Here is a 17,179-nt window from a genome sequence, read left to right on the forward strand (position 1 = left end):
CTAGTCACTGCCGTTGTGTCCTTGGGCAAGACACTTTACCCACCTGCTCCCAGTGCCACCCACACTGGTTTAAATGTAAAAATTAGATATTGGGTTTCACTATTTAAAGCGCTTCGAGTCACTAGAGAAAAAGTGCTATATAAATAGAATTAACTTCACTTCACTTCATCATTTCTTACCTTTACGCTGTGTCCAAGTCCGTCTGCATAATTGAGAGAACGAACCTGCACCATGATGCCAGCGAACCGTCACATTGACACCCCTGGAATAAATGGTTAACCAAAAGGAGCTTAAAAAAATAAAAATCTTACAATAAAATATAATACATTAACAAAATAACATGCCAGATTTGTACTTTTTATTTTTCATATAAAACAATGCAAACATATCTGTTCTTTATAAGTGGCCATTCTAATTCTAATTTTCAGAGTTGTGTTCACTATAAAATGGCTGTAACTAGTTTTGTATGGAAGTAGAATTGTCTCACATCAACTTATATATGTCAATATGATATTAATACATATTCATTTATTAATAAATATACAAATACAAATGCGATATACAAATAAATCAATAATTTGTATAAACAAACATGTATTTCGAGATTTGAATATGAATATGCTTGATTTTGTGTTTGTATTTGTATTAAATTTGCATAAGTTGATCGCTTTTTTGCTTTTGTGTAAATGAGACATTTCTACCACAAATCAGATGCACAAATAAATGTGACCTACACACTCCCCTGACCAACCAGCAGAGGGCACTGCAGCCAGAGCGGTCTGGGTCACAGAGCATTATATGCAAAATGCCTGGAGTTATCTGCACAAAAACAATCCACGTCTTTACAGAGAGAAGTTGTATTAGCTAATGCTAATTCATCCAGTTAGACTGAAAGGTCGTGCTAGATGTTTATTTTATTCTATCAATGCCGTTGAAAGACCTTGACCCAATGTAAATACTGATCTCTTATCAGTGCAATGTGTGGCTCTGGCTGCAGTGCCCTCTGCTGGTTGTTCAGGCAAGCGTAAAGGTCAAATTTATTTGTGCATCTGGTTTGTGGGAGGAATGTCTCATCGACACAAAAGAAAAAAGCGATGCACATATGCAAATTCAATACAAATACAAAACCAAGCATATTTATATTCAAATCTCAGAAATATATTTAACACGTTTATTTATACAAATTCTTGATTTATTTGTACGTCACATCTTTACATGTATAAATTTTATTTGAACATATTTTCAAATTTCAAAAGTATATTTACAAATATGCATTTATTTATACAAACTATTTATTTATTTGTATATTACATATCTATTTGTAATTGTATGTCCATCAATATATGGGGACGGCGTGGCTCTGTTGGGAGAGTTGCTGTGCCAACAGCCTGAGGGTTCCTGGTTTGATCACCACCTTTTACCAACCTCGTCATGTTTGTTGTGTCCTTGAGCAAGACACTTCACCCTTGCTCCTGATGGGTCGTGGTTAACCTTGCATGGCAGCTCCCTCCATCAGTGTGTGAATGTGTGTGTGAATGTGTGTGTGAATGGGTAAATGTGGAAGTAGTGTCAAAGCGCTTTGAGTACCTTGAAGGTAGAAAAGCGCTATACAAGTTTAACCCATTTACCATACATATTAATATCATATTGATAGCCCGATTGTGGGCTTCACGGTGGCAGAGGGGTTAGTGCGTCTGCCTCACAATACGAAGGTCCTGCAGTCCTGGGTTCAAATCCAGGCTCGGGATCTTTCTGTGTGGAGTTTGCATGTTCTCCCCGTGAATGCGTGGGTTCCCTCCGGGTACTCCGGCTTCCTCCCACCTCCAAAGACATGCACCTGGGGATAGGCCCCTCCCACTTCTAAAGACATGCACCTGGGGATAGGTTGATTGGCAACACTAAATGGTCCCTAGTGTGTGAATGTTGTCTGTCTATCTGTGTTGGCCCTGCGATGAGGTGGCGACTTGTCCATGGTGTACCCCGCCTTCCGCCCGATTGTAGCTGAGATAGGCGCCAGTGCCCCCCGCGACCCCGAAAGGGAATAAGCGGTAGGAAATGGATGGATGGATGGATGATAGATGGTGACTTATCCAGGGTGTACCGCGCCTTCCGCCCGAATGCGGCTGAAATAGGCTCCAGCAACCCCCCCCCCCCCCAACTCCAAAAGGGACAAGTGGTAGAAGATGGATGGATGGATATTTAAGTTGATGTGAGACAATTCTACTTCTATAGTTTTGGGGCCTATTAGGTAACCAGACTGTATATAACAACAATTTCTGTGCAATTTTATTGCAGCTGCCAGAACTCCCTTTGTTACTGCGATAATGTTTGGAGACGATTTCCTTCAAATACAAACAACTAATTTGCATGTTGAAATATCTGGCGGAAGAAAGCCTTTTTATGTTTTGTTAGATATGTCTGGAAGTGCTACACAAATGCTGTGTGACATATGCTGAGTTTAGACATTTCGCAACAGCCAGTTTGGGGGTGCGATGCCAGACTGGGAGAAGTAGTTCCACCACCAGGGTTTTTCCTGCCGCTCGATGCCCCCCTCAGCCAAATCTGGCTCGCCGTCGCGCTCAAACTGGTTGTAAGGGTCAAATCGATCCCATGTGTCCGTGATGGGGAAGAGGTGATCGTCAATATCCGGCTCCAGTGGAACCTTCATACAGGATTATGAAATAAGGATTAATGGAGTCTGAGAATTATGGACAACGGTTTGCTGAAGACCTGACAAACCTTCTTCAAGACAAAGTCCACACGTCCGGCCTTGTTCATGCTGTGGGGTAAATGAACCCGCTTGCTGACCCGGGAGTAACCTTTAGCTGTGGCGGTCAGAATGTGAGTACCGGGGCTCAGCAGCCGCCAGTAGTCTCCACTTTCATCTGAGACAGCGAGGTACAGTCGCAAGATGGAAACATTAAAACAGAAACAAGTGAAATAAAAGAAATATTCCGGCCGTGTTTACCTGTGGTGACATCTTTTCGAATCCCTCTGACAGAAATGGTGGCACCTTTGATCCCATTACCATCAACGTCCTTCACTACTCCTTTAATCCCCCGATGGACCTGCCCAAGAAGAACAAACCTCGACTCTCAACACATTCCATTCCAGCTGATTTTAGGGTGAAAGGTCAATAAATCCCAATGTAAACAAGACTCGTGGAAACTGAGCTCACGGCTGCTAAACTAAACTGTTAATTAAAGTCCTACTGAAATGAGATGTTCTTATTTAAACGGGGCTAGCAGGTCCATTCTATGTGTCATACTTCATCATTTCACGATATTGCCATATTTTTGCTGAAAGGATTTAGTAGAGAACATCCACGATAAAGTTTGCAACTGGAGAAAAGCCCTGCCTCTACCGGAAGTCGCAGATGTTGATGGCTCCTCACATATTCACATTGATTTTAATGGGAGCCTCCAACAAAAAGTGCTATTTGGACCGAGAAAACGACAATTTCCCCATTAATTTGAGCGAGGATGACATTTTCGTGTTTGAGGATATTGATAGCGACGGACTAGAAAAAAAAAAAAAGGATTCATATGTTTTAGACACATTTATTAGGATAATTCTGGGAAATCCCTTATCTTTCTATTGTGTTGCTAGTGTTTTAGTGAGTTTAACAGTACCTGATAGTCGGAAGTGTACGTCCACGGCCGGGTGTTGACGCGCAGTGTCTCGGGGAAGTCGACGGTAGCTGTAAGGACGGCGCAAGCTCAGCTGATATCTGGTAAGTGGCGACTTTTTAACCACAATTTTCTCACCGAAACCTGCTGGGTGACATTTGGTAGGGATCTATGTTGGCTTGACCGCGCTGTGATCCATAGTAAAGTTTCACCTCCGTGAATTTTAAACAAGGAATCACCGTGTGTTTGTGTGGCTAAAGGCTAAAGCTTCCCAACTCCATTGTTGTACTTTGACTTCTCCAATATTAATTGAACAAATTGCAAAAGATTCAGCAACACAGATGTCCAAAATACTGTGTAATTATGCCGTTAAAGCAGACGACTTTTAGCTGTGTGTGTGTGCAGCGCTCATATTTATAAGAGCCCGTGACGTCACACGTACACGTCATCATTACGCGACGTTTTCAAGAAAAAAGTCCCGGGAAATTTAAAATTGCAATTTAGTAAACTAAAGCGGCCGTATTGTCATGTGTTGCAATGTTAATATTTCATCATTGATATATAAACTATCAGACTGCGTGGTGGCTAGTAGTGGCTTTCAGTAGGACTTTAATTCTGTATTGTCTACCACAGGGGTTCTCACAATATTTTCACCAAGTACCACCTTAGAAAAAATGTGGTTCTCCAAGTACCACCTAAAATGAGCAATATTGAAATACAGTTAGTCCCCGGACCTTTTTCAGTAGGACACACATAAGACATACCTTCTTAATTGTTACAAATCCCACTGTGTACATTAAACGTTGCTTCACAATTGAGAGTCATTGGCGAGCACCGTTTTGTCCTCCTAATTTCGGCCGTCCTTAAACTCACTGTGTGCAAATTTCTCCAAGACTACCAAAGAAAAACTTGTTTTGTGCCGCTCCTTCTTTGTTTGATTTTGTCCAACAAGCGTTTTATGCTGTGGATGAATGTGAAAAGGTGAGCTTTGTTGATGTTATTGACTTGTGTGGAGTGCTAATCAGGCCTATTTGGTTACTGCATGACTGCATTCTAATCGATGCTAACATGCTATTTAGGTTAGCTGTATGTACATATTGCATCTTTATGCCTCGTTTGTAGCTATATTTGACCTTATTTAATTTCCTTTACTTATGTCCTCTCTGTATTTAATTTATATTTTCATGTCTCATGACACATTATCTGTACGTAATACTGGCTGCATTTCTGAAAGTTGTTTGTGTGCCATGTTGTTCCAGACCACAGCAAACGTTACACAGCTAACAAAGATTGTAATAAATCCATTAGAAGAAGACAGCCTGCCGTTTTCTTTAACTTGGACTATCGCACGTTTCGCCGCTCATCCGAGGAGGCTTTGTCAGTTCGTGCTCAGAGACTTGGATTGGTCAGATCTAGACTAGCAGCTGGTGCCAAAACCCCAAAAATGTACACTCCAAAACCAGGAGGATGTGCCTGGGCAAGGATGGTTTTGCCCTATCGTAGTGAGAAAAACAACTCTTTTGATGCAAACAAGCAATCTTAACTGTCATTTACCATGAATTGATTAACGTGGACCCTGACTTAAAGTCCTACTGAAAGCCACTACTAGCCACCACACAGTCTGATAGTTTATATATCAATGATGAAATATTAACATTGCAACACATGCCAATACGGCCGCTTTAGTTTACTAAATTACAATTTTAAATGTTCCCGCGGAGTTTCTTGTTGAAAACGTTGTGGAATGATGACCCGTATGATGACCCGTATGATGACGCGTATGATGACACGTGCTTGTGACGTTATTGGTTGGAGGGGGAAATATTAGCCCAGCACCATTTGCGGCTAAAAGTCGTCTCTTTTCATCGCATAATTACACAGTAATTTGGACATCTGTGTTGCTGAATCTTTTGCAATTTGTTCAATTAATAATGGAGACTATAAATAAGAATGCTGTTGGTGGAAAGCGGTGGATTGCAGCTGCCTTTAGCACTGAGACACAGCCGGTGTTTCTTTGTTTGTTGTGAAGCTTTAACACAAAGCGGTCAAGCGAACATGTTTCTCTACGTCAACCAGCATGTTTTTGGATGGGAAAATTGTGATATTAAGTCGGCGCTTATCGGAGACATCAGTGGATTACTGGACTTCCTCCTGCAGCAGCTGTCAAAAAAGGCAGCTGTGATCTTGGCTCCTCCATGGCTTCCATCTAAGACACTGGCGTTCACCGCAGCCATCCGACTTTGAGGTATGACTTTACAATCTCACTAAAACAATATTAAAACACTAAGAAGATAAGCAATCTTCCAGAATTATCCTAGTAAATGTGTCTAATTACATCTGAAACGCTCACACTGCTGCCACCCGGAGCAGTCGCTTTTTTTTTTTTGTGCTTCACTTTAACTTTCCTTATCCACAAATCTTTCATCCTCGCTCAAATTAATGGGGAAATCGTCGCTTTCTCGGTCTGAATCGCTCTCGCTGCTGGTGGCTATGATTGTAAACAATGTGAGGATGTGAGGAGCCCTCACACCGGTGAAGTCACGCGCACATCGTCTGCTACTTCCGGTACAGGCAAGGCTTTTTTATTAGCGACCAAAAGTTGCGAACTTTATCGTCGATGTTCTCTACTAAATCCTTTCAGCAAAAATATGGCAATATCGCAAAATTATCAAATATGACACATAGAATGGACCTGCTATCCCTGTTTAAATAAGAAAATCTCATTTCAGTAGGCCTTTAAACAAGTTGAAAAACTTACTCTGGTGTTACCATGGTACGGAATATGTACTGTACTGTGCAATCTACTAATAATCAATCAAAGCCAAAGACAGTCAAAGTGTAATTTCCCCTTGTTGGCATTGAGGACTCCAGTAGAGATGAAACCCATTGAGTTAGGCAAAATTTTCCAGCTGGTCTATTTTTCAAGCAGTAATCAACCCTATTAACAAAACACATAAACACAAACAAACATTCACACCTCTCAATAGCCAAACATGCGTGGTTTTAGGTCCGTAGAATAAATCTTCTCAGAATGTCAGGTTTTTCCAACCTTGGTTGAGCAAACAGTATTTTACATCAGAAACCTCTCATGCCACACTACAAAGCATGTCATGACTTGTTGTTTTCTATGAACAGGCAACAGGTGAATACTCAGGTTAATTATGTAGCTTCTGCCGTCTAGTTGAATAGATGTTAAAGATTCTGCCTGTCACTACCTATTTTGCTGATTGTATTCTACCATATGTCCCAACAAAAAATCTGCGTTCAAAGAGCCCCGGCTTATTAGTCATTCCCAGAGCCCCCCCCAAAAAAATCTGCGGGCTATAGAGCGTTTTCTATTCAGGCTCCAGTACTCTGGAATGCCCTCTGGATAATAGTTAGAGATGATACCTCAGTAGAAGTATTTAAGTCCCATCTTAAAACTCATTTGTATACTCTAGCCTTTAAATCGACCCCCGCTTTTAGACCAGTTGATCTGCTGTTTCTTTTCTGCTCTGCCCCCCTCTCCTTTGTGCAGGGGGTGGGGGTGCTAGATTCACTCAACGTCCATTGCACCGGTTGCCCAGGGGTAGGGGGTCCCCATATCTGTGGTCCCCTCCAAGGTTTCTCATTGTCATCCCATTGGGTTGAGTTTTTTCTTGTCCTGATGTGGGATCTGAACCGAGGATGTCATTGTGGCTTGTGCAGCCCTTTGAGACACTCGTGATTTAGGGCTATATAAGTAAACATTGATTGATTGATTGACTACAGTCCCTTGCTGGCATCGATACATTTTCTGGAGTAAACACAGGCTTAGAGCTGTCAAAGTTGTAATCGTTAACGCAACCTATTGATCACAAAAATGTATCACATTAATCATGCATATACGTAGAATAATCATGCCATTTTTTTGTTACTGTACATTCTTCTTTACTTTAACCGTCACTAAATAAGACATGTATTCAAGCAAAACACTGAAAAAAGTTTTGTTTCTGACATTCTGACAATAAAATTGCATTTTTGTCAAAATATATACTATATATACAGTATGTATAATAATATACTGAAATATTGTACAAAATATTGCAATATTGTACGATATACTGTTTGTACATGGTATTTGAGATTTGTTATATATTGTATACAATATCATATATCAGTATATAGTATATACTGTGTATATATGTAAAGAACATAAATGTCATGGCTGTGTTGAGTTTCCAATCATTTCTAAAACTCTTTTTTGATTTGTGATAAGAGTGATTGGAGCACATACTTGTTGGTCACAAAAAAAAATCATGAAGTTTGGTTCTTATACATACAGCAATGTTAATATTTGGCTACAGTTAAGATTAGTAAACATTGATTGATTGATTGATTTTAGAATGGCCTTCCCAAAGTCCTGACTTAAACATGTGGACAATCCTAAAGAAACAAGTCCATGTCAGAAAACCAACAAATTTAGCTGAACTGCCCCAATTTTGTCAAGAGGAGTGGTCAAAAATTCAACCAGAAGCTTGTGGATGGCTACCAAAAGCGCCTTATTGCAGTGAAACCAAGGGACATGTAAGCAAATATTAACATTGCTGTATGTATACTTTTGACCCAGCAGATTTGGTTATATTTTCAGTAGACCCATAATAAATTCATAAAAGAACCAAACTTCATAAATGTTTTTTGTAACTAACAAGTATGTGCTCCCATACCTCTGTAACAAGTTGTCGAAATTATTGAAATTTCAAGACAGCCATGACATGATGATTTTTACAAGTGTATGTAAACTTTTGACCACGACTGTATATGTTATATTTTATATTGCTAATATGGTACATTTTTTGTCTACTTTATACCTTTTTGTTTTCGCCCTCTTTTTGTGCCCTTGTGTAAAAGATCCTTTCCATCCTTACCCTTTCCATCCTTTGTAACTGAGCTACTGTGTGGAACAATTTGCCTTATGAATCATTAAAGTCTGTCTAAGTCCAAATATTTAGGGCTTTTTTTAAAGTTGGTTGAACTTTTTATATACTATGATTAATCAAAGTTCAAAAGTGTGATTGATCTGATTTTAAAAATGAATCATTGACAGAAGTAGTAAATACTGTGTGAATGACCGAAATAAGTTTTTTTCAGTCATATAATCAATCATCAACCATTTTGTGTGAACAGTTTAACAGTACAGATTACACATATTAACAATACTACATATACACACACAAAAAGTAAAGAAAAAGAATAACCGAAAAAGGAATAGGCTGAAGACAAACGTATATTTGCCTATCCTATACTGTGTGCGTGGGGGGTGGGGGCGCGTGGCCTGCGCCCCTGCAGCAAAGCGGGCTGTGGAAGGACCGGCTTCGAGATCAGCGACAGGTGCATAGAGGGCCCACCTGGGCCTGCTTATCTAATCACCTGTCGCTCTGTTAAAAGACAGCAGCCGGGGAGGAGAGGAGAGTTGGAGTTGGAGTTGGAGCACGAGCTAAAAAGATAACCCCAAAGACAATTGCTGAAAAGCACATGAAAGACAATTTATTGAAAAATAAACCATATTGTAAACCTGGACAAGACTGTCATTTTGGTGCTTGGTGGTCCGAAGAACCCGGAGAATACATACCTCCACATATACATTCACTGAAAATTAGATTGCCTGGAACATCAACAATAAAAAAAAATCAACGGAATGAAAGTAATTGTTATTATATTTTATCATTTTCAATTATTTCACCTTTCAAGGTTTTCTTAAACCTTAACAAAGAACTACATGTTTTCAACTCCTCACTGAGCTTGTTCCACCATTTAACTCCTAAAGCTGAAATACATTTGTGTTTTATATATGTTCTTTTTTTACCTATTTCAAAAATCATTGTCCCTCGTAATTTATAGTTTTCCCCTCTTAATTTAAATAACATAAGAATACAAGCTCCCGGGTGTACCCCGCCTTCCGCCCAATTGTAGCTGAGCTAGGCACCAGTCCCCCCCGCGACCCCAAAGTGAATAAGCGGTAGAAAATGGATGGATGGAAGAATACAAGCTGGAAGGCTGTTCTTTACTCGAAACATAGTTTACATTGCTTTCTGATATGATAAATATTTGACCAGTTAAGCCAGATGTGATGATATCGCATGGCACATTATTGTGTGTTTGGAATAACTGCAGTATGTTGCATTTTTTTTCTGTCAGTACATCTGTGATGTGCACAAATCAATTCTAAATTTGTCTAGCGGATAAAAGTTGTAGGGATGATGTTCTTACCGACTCAAGAAAACTGAGCAAGGCTTCCTTGTTCCTCTTCCATTCTGGGTAAAGCTCGGCTTCTGAAGGGAATTTGTCACAGCCGAGCTCCACTGTGATCTCCAGGCAATTTGTGTGCAGGTAGTTAAAGTCTGACATGCCTGCAGTTGGACAAAATAAGACAGACAGTAATTACATTATTACTACATAATTAACCCGAGTATCTACCTGTTGCCTGTAATAGACACAGTGGGAAAAGCTATAATGAGTTTAGTTGTTTCAGCAATGACTGTAGCCACTTTATTATAACACACCCAGAAGAGCCTTTACTTGCAGAAATGTTGCATGTAAATTGCAATTTTAAAAATTACAAGAAGCCTGTCTCTCAAAAACCTAATTGGAATTGAAAAATAATGTTATAGCTGACGTCTGTATCAAAAAATATTTGATTTTTTTTCTTTTCTTTTCTTTGATTTGAAGGTCAGATTGCTCTATTAAATACACTTTGAATACAGGTCATTATTGACACCATGGTGGTGTGAGCTGCTAAAGCAGGGGTACCATTTGTGGTCCACAGCTAATACAATTAATTACATTCTTATATTTGGTAACCCTTTATTTACAAACCCCGTTTCCATATGAGTTAGGAAATTGTGTTAGATGTAAATATAAACAGAATACAATGATTTGCAAATCATTTTCAACCCATATTCAATTGAATGCACTACAAAGACAATATATTTGATGTTCAAACTCATAAACTTTATTTTTTTTTATTTGCAAATAATAATTAACTTCGAATTTCATGGCTGCAACACGTGCCAAAGTAGTTGGGAAAGGGCATGTTCACCACTGTGTTACATCACCTTTTCTTTTAACAACACTCAATAAACGTTTGGGAACTGAGGAAACTAATTGTTGAAGCTTTGAAAGTGGAATTCTTTCCCATTCTTGTTTTATGTGGAGCTTCAGTCCTTCAACAGTCCGGGGTCTCCGCTGTCCTATTTTACGCTTCATTATGTGCCACACGTTTTCCATGGGAGACAGGTCTTCTGGACTGCAGGCGGGCCAGGAAAGTACCCACACTCTTTTTTTACGAAGCCACGCTGTTGTAACACTTGTCTTGCTGAAATACGCATTGGCATCCATGAAAACAACATATGTTGCTCCAAAACATGTATGGACCTTTCAGCATTGATGGTGCCTTCACAGATGTGTAAGTTACCCATGCCTTGGGCACTAATACACCCCCATACCATCACACATGTGTAAGTTACCCATGTCTTGGGCACTAATACACCCCCATACCATCACACATGTGTAAGTTACCCATGCCTTGGCCACTAATACACCCCCATACCATCACACATGCTGGCTTTTCAACTTTGCACCTATAACAATCCGAATAGTTATTTTCCGCTTTGTTCTGGAGGACAACACGTCCTCTGTTTCCAAATATAATTTGAAATGTGGACTCGTCAGACCACAGAACACCTTTCCACTTTTCATCAGTCCATCTTAGGTGAGCTCGGCCCCAGCCAAGCCAGCGGCGTTTCAGGATATTGTTGATAAATGGGTTTTGCTTTGCATAGTAGAGTTTTAACTTGCACTTACAGATGTAGCGACCAACTGTAGTTACTGACAGTGGTTTTCTGAAGTGTTCCTGAGCCCATGTGGTGATATCCTTTACACACTGATGACGCTTTTTGATGCAGTACCGCCTGAGGGATCAAAAGTCCGTAATAACATAGCTTACGTGCAGTGATTTCTCCAGATTCTCTGAACCCTTTGATGATTTTACAGACCGTAGATGGTAAAATCCCTAAATTCCTTGCAATAGCTCGTTGAGAAATGTTGTTCTAAAACTGTTCGACAATTTGCTTACAAATTGGTGACCATCGCCCCATTCTTGTTTGTGAATTACTTAGCATTTCATGGAAGCTGCTTTTATAGCCAATCATGGCACCCACCTGTTCCCAATTAGCCTGCACACCTGTGGGATGTTCCAAATAAGTGTTTGATGAGCATTACTCAACTTTATCAGTATTTATTGCCACCTTTCCCAACTTCTTTGTCACGTGTTGCTGGCATTAAATTCTAAAGTTAATGATTATTTGCACAAAAACAAAAATGTTTATCAGTTTGAACATCAATATGTTGTCTTTGTAGCATATTCCACTGAATTTTGGTTGAAAATTATTTTGCAAATCATTGTATTCGTTTATATTTACATCTAACACAATTTCCCAACTCAAATAGAAACAGGGTTTGTAGTATGGGGCACATATTCTATGTAATAAAGACTTAATTTACAGTGTTTTGGTTAGGGTTAGAGTTAGAGGGTTAGGGTTATAATAAGGTCATGCAGAATAAGGCATTAATAAGTACTTAATAATGAGTAATTAAGAGCCAATATGTTACTAATTTGCATGTTAATAAGCAACTAGTTAATGGTGAATATGCTCCCCATACTAAAGTGTTACCTTATATTTTTCTTGAAATATATAGTACAGACGTCCCTCGCCACATTGCGCTTCAAATATTGCAGCTTCACAGACATTGTATATATTTAAAGACAACATTTTATGTCAGCTCATTTAATTATTGTGCATCACAAGTGTCAAACAGATCTGGTCTGCCGCATTCATTTTATCTGATCTGCGAAAGCCTGGAAATTATGTGTTTGTAAAGTACTTTATTTTTTTCTTGCTAGCTTTTTTTCCATTGTGACAAAAAAATAAATGTACCGCGTGCAGTTGTATTTTTTTTTTTTTACTTTAATACTGTGTCTAGCAAAGCAAAAATCACTATATTAACATACATGCCAAACATGTTTTTGTTAAATTATAAATTAATGCTTAAATGTCGGCCCTGCGATGAGGTGCCGACTTGTCCAAGGTGTACGCCACCTTCCGCCTGATTGTAGCTGAGATAGGCACAAGAGCCCCCCGCGACCCCAAAGGGAATAAGCGGTAGAAATGGATGGATGGATGGATGGATGCTTAAATGTCAATGAAACAGTAAATAGACAATAGTTTTTTATGGTAAAAAAGTGGCAGCTCAGTTGTCAGACTTTTACTTTAATTAAAAAAAAAAAAAAGGTAAGACTTTAGTATGGGGAACACATTCACCAGTAATTAGTTGCTTATTAACACGCAAATTACTAACATTATTATACAACCAGTAAGCCATTAAATAAGAGTCTTTTCTCAATAACCTCAGAATTATTGCTTATTAGTAACCCTAACTCATCATCATCCTCACGCTCACCCTAACCCTTACCGATGTATGTTCCCATAGTGTCCAAATAACTCTAAATTAAGTATGTGTTACTTAATAAGCAACTAATTAATGGTGAATATGTTCCCCATACTAAAGTGCTACCAAAAATAATACTGTTTTTTTGTCCATTTGCAGTAATACACTGGAGCAACAGCAACCATGGACTTTACAGTGAAAAAATGGCAGAATAATACTGTGAAAAAGCAGTGGTACCATTTTTCCATTTATAGTACTGTGCTATAAAAATTAAAAATAAAAAAACAGTGTAAATTGTACTGTAAAATTCTGGCAACTAAGCTGCCATATTTTGACCGCAAAAGTCACTGTATATAATAATCACATTGTGTAATAATATCATAAGGCAAATCCTCATACATGTGTATTCATTTATTATTTACTGCTACAAGCAGCCCTCAGAGTGCTGCCATAACAGCATTGTGGCCCTTAATGGAAACAGGTTTGACACGCCTGCTGTTCGTCTTTTTGCTCGTTTTTCTTACATTTTACTGTTGTTGTTTTGTTTTACTTTGACAATATGCGGCGGGCAAAAAAAAAATCATTCTGCGGGTTCCACATTATTTTGGACTAGATAAAGTGTTGAAGAACAATTTCCCTTGTGGATCAATAAAGTTTGTCTAAGTGTAAGTCTAAAATAAATCTTATTTATGTGTTTTAGTGTATGTACAGCAGGGGTCACCAACACGGTGCCCGCGGGCACCAGGTCGCCCGTAAGGACCAGATGAGTCGCCCGCTGGCCTGTTCTAAAAATAGCTCAAATAGCAGCACTTTCCAGTGAGCTGCCTCTATATTTCAAATTTTATTTATTTACTAGCAAGCTGGTCTCGCGTTGCTCGACATTTTTAATTCTAAGAGAGACAAAACTCAAATAGAATTTGAAAATCCAAGAAAATATTTTAAAGACTTGGTCTTCACTTGTTTAAATAAATTCACATATTTTTTTACTTTGCTTCTTATAACTTCCAGAAAGACAATTTTAGAGAAAAAATACAACCATAAAAATGATTTTAGTATTTTTAAACACATATACCTTTTTACCTTTTAAAATCCTTCCTCTTCTTTCCTGACAATTTAAATCAATGTTCAAGTATTTGTTTTTATTGTAAAGAATAATTAATACATTTTAATTTAATTCTTAATTTTATTTTCTGATTTTTCGACGAAGAAAATTTGTGAAATATTTCTTCAAACTTACTATGATTAAAATTCAAAAAAATTTATTCTGGCAAATATAGAAAATCTGTGGAATCATATTTAAATCTTATTTCAAAGTCTTTTGAATTTTTTTTTAATTTTTGTTCTGGAAAATCTAGAAGAAATAATGATTTGTCTTTGTTAGAAATATAGATTGGTCCAATTTGTTATATATTATAACAAAGTGCAGATTGGATTTTAACCTATTTAAAACATGTCATCAAAATTCTAAAATTAATCTTAATCAGGAAAAATTACTAATGATGTTCCATAAATTATTTTTTTTATTTTTTCAAAAAGATTCGAATTAGCTAGTTTTTCTCTTGATTTTTTTGGTTGAATTTTAAAGAGTCGAAATTGAAGATAAACTATGTTTCAAAATTTAATTTAAATTTTTTTTCGTTTTTTCTCCTCTTTTAAACCGTTCAATCAAGTGTTTTTTTCATCATTTGTTCTCTACAAAAAACCTTCCATAAGAGGAAAAAAAATGTATGACGGAATGACAGACAGAAATACCCATTTTTTTATATATATAGATGTATTTATTAAAGGTAAATTGAGCAAATTGGCTATTTCTGGCAATTTCTTTAAGTGTGTATCAAACTGGTAGCCCTTGGCATTAATCAGTACCCAAGAAGTAGCTCTTGGTTTCAAAAAGGTTGGTGACCCCTGATGTACAGTATGTATAGTGCAATATTTGTCTTATTATCTATTATGTTGTGGTGATCCTTAAAGATCCATTTCCAGGATTAAAAGGGAGAACAATGCTAACAACACGGCGGCTAATGTCGGCTCTATAATCATCAAGACAATAAAGTTGACTAACTTTTGGATGACCAACTTGTTGATGCATTTCCTCTTCAATTCCTGCTTCAACAATAACACATCTCCACTTAGGTGAGCTTTTAACACGAGCAATGTCAAAAGAGAATAGCGGAACGTAGCACTATTGGCGCGCCAATTAATGCTAGCAAGACTGCTATCAGCAGTGCTAAGTGGAAATCAACTCTGTTGATTTAAGATACACTTTAGCTTCGTCAATAACACGGCTTTGACATGAGCGATGTATGTTGAATGCCAACGCAGGACACGCAATGCTAACATAAAAATGCTAACAACACAGCTAATGATCGTATACAGTCGTGGTCAAAAGTTTACATACACTTGTAAAGAACTTAATGTCATGGCTGTATTGAGTTTCCAATCATTTCTACAACTCTTATTTTTTTGTGAAAGAGGGATTGGAGCACATACTTGTTAGTCACAAAAACATTTATGAAGTTTGTTTCTTTTATGAATTCATTATGGGGCTATTGAAAATGTGACCAAATTTGTTGGGTCAAAAGTATACATACAGCAATGTTAATATTTGGTTACATGTCCCTTTGCAAGTTTACCTGCAATAAGGCGCTTTTGGTAGCCATCCACAAGCTTCTGGCAAGCTTCTGGTTGAATTTTTGACCACTCCTCTTGACAAAATTGGTGCAGTTCAGCTAAATGTGTTAGTTTTCTGACATGGACTTGTTTCTTTAGCATTGTCCACACATTTAAGTCAGCACTTTGGGAATGCCATTAATTCTAGCGTGACTTAGCCATTCCTTTCCCACTCATTGTCCTGTTTTTTGTTTTTTGTGGCCAACAAGTATGTGCTCCAATCACTCTATCACAAAAAAATAACAGTTGTAGAAAATATTGGAAACTCAAAACAGCCATGACATTATGTTCTTATGCATTTATATGCTCTTAAAGTATGTACTTTTGGCAGAACAATTTATGCCCGTGGGTTCAGCACATGGAAGCCCAGTTCTAACTTAAAGAAATTACCCAGGATGTAACAAAGTATTTCCACATAGTGGCCATTTTTTCTTGGCCATGGCAATGATGCTTGAAGGATCTACAGTAATCTACAGTAGAACACACTCAAGTTTAATATAATGGGTGAAACTAGTGTAAAAGTGGCTATGTGGGTGCTATTTCATTTTTAGAAGACTCTATAAGTTTGTTTAAAAACTATCCATGAAAATATTTGATTCATGACTTATATTTTTACTTTGTGGAAATTCATTTACCACAGTCGGGTCAAACCTCGAACTAATTGGTCGTGATAAATGAGAGACAGCGGTAGATAAATTTTTTTTAGCATATTGGATTGTAATCTGAGGGCATTTATTTGATCACAATTAGACTGTTCGGTTTTTCTTAGAAGCTTTCTTGTAGCTATATTTGCATCCAGCCTTTCCTTCCACCCACATTTAATGCCAAACAAACACTTACCAATCGACATATTTAAGTTCCTCCATTGTCACAAGATGCGAAAGTCCCGATCGTTTGGTCTGCACATTTTACCGGCGATGCTAAGGCAGACACGGCACTCAATCGTTGGTTAGAAGGCGATCGCCAAATAGCGTCAATAGCTATTCGCTCAATAGCTTAAGTTTCTTCTTCAATTTCGTTTTGGCTAGCTGCCTCCATACTCCAACCATCTGTTTCAATACATGCGTAATCTGTTGAATCGCTTAAACCGCTGAAATCGGAGTCTGAATCCGAGCTAATGTCGCTATATCTTGCCGTGCTATCCGCCATTTTGTTTGTATTGGCATCACTGGATGACGTCACAGGAAAATGGACGGTGGCTTCACAGATAGCGAAAATCAGACACTTTAAAGCCTTTTTTCGGGACATTCCATTATGGGTAGAATTTTGAAAAAAACTTCGAAAAATAAAATAAGCCACCAGGAACTGATATTTATTGGCTTTAACACTTCTGAAATTGTGATGTTCCCCTTTAAGGACTTAACTGCAATAAGAAACATTTGTTTAATGTACCCTAAGATTTTTTGATAAAATAA

The 17,179-nt window shown here is 38.0% G+C and overlaps 1 protein-coding gene across 2 annotated transcripts in view; it reads right to left on the minus strand.

Moving 5' to 3' along the window:
• Positions 1-343: 343 nt before the first annotated feature.
• The window catches only part of cpz (carboxypeptidase Z), a 40,066-nt gene continuing 23,230 nt past the window's right edge, over positions 344-17,179 (minus strand). For both annotated transcript variants that reach the window (XM_061881373.1, XM_061881372.1), the window contains exons 10-13: positions 9,858-9,997; positions 2,969-3,068; positions 2,740-2,885; positions 344-2,662 (exon numbers count right to left, since the gene is read on the minus strand). In XM_061881373.1, the coding sequence (XP_061737357.1) occupies positions 2,459-2,662; positions 2,740-2,885; positions 2,969-3,068; positions 9,858-9,997 (590 nt within the window). In that variant the 3' untranslated portion in view covers positions 344-2,458. The remainder of the gene's footprint in view (positions 2,663-2,739; positions 2,886-2,968; positions 3,069-9,857; positions 9,998-17,179) is intronic.

This window comes from Nerophis ophidion, linkage group LG20, assembly GCF_033978795.1.
Source record: "Nerophis ophidion isolate RoL-2023_Sa linkage group LG20, RoL_Noph_v1.0, whole genome shotgun sequence".
NCBI lineage: Eukaryota > Metazoa > Chordata > Actinopteri > Syngnathiformes > Syngnathidae > Nerophis > Nerophis ophidion.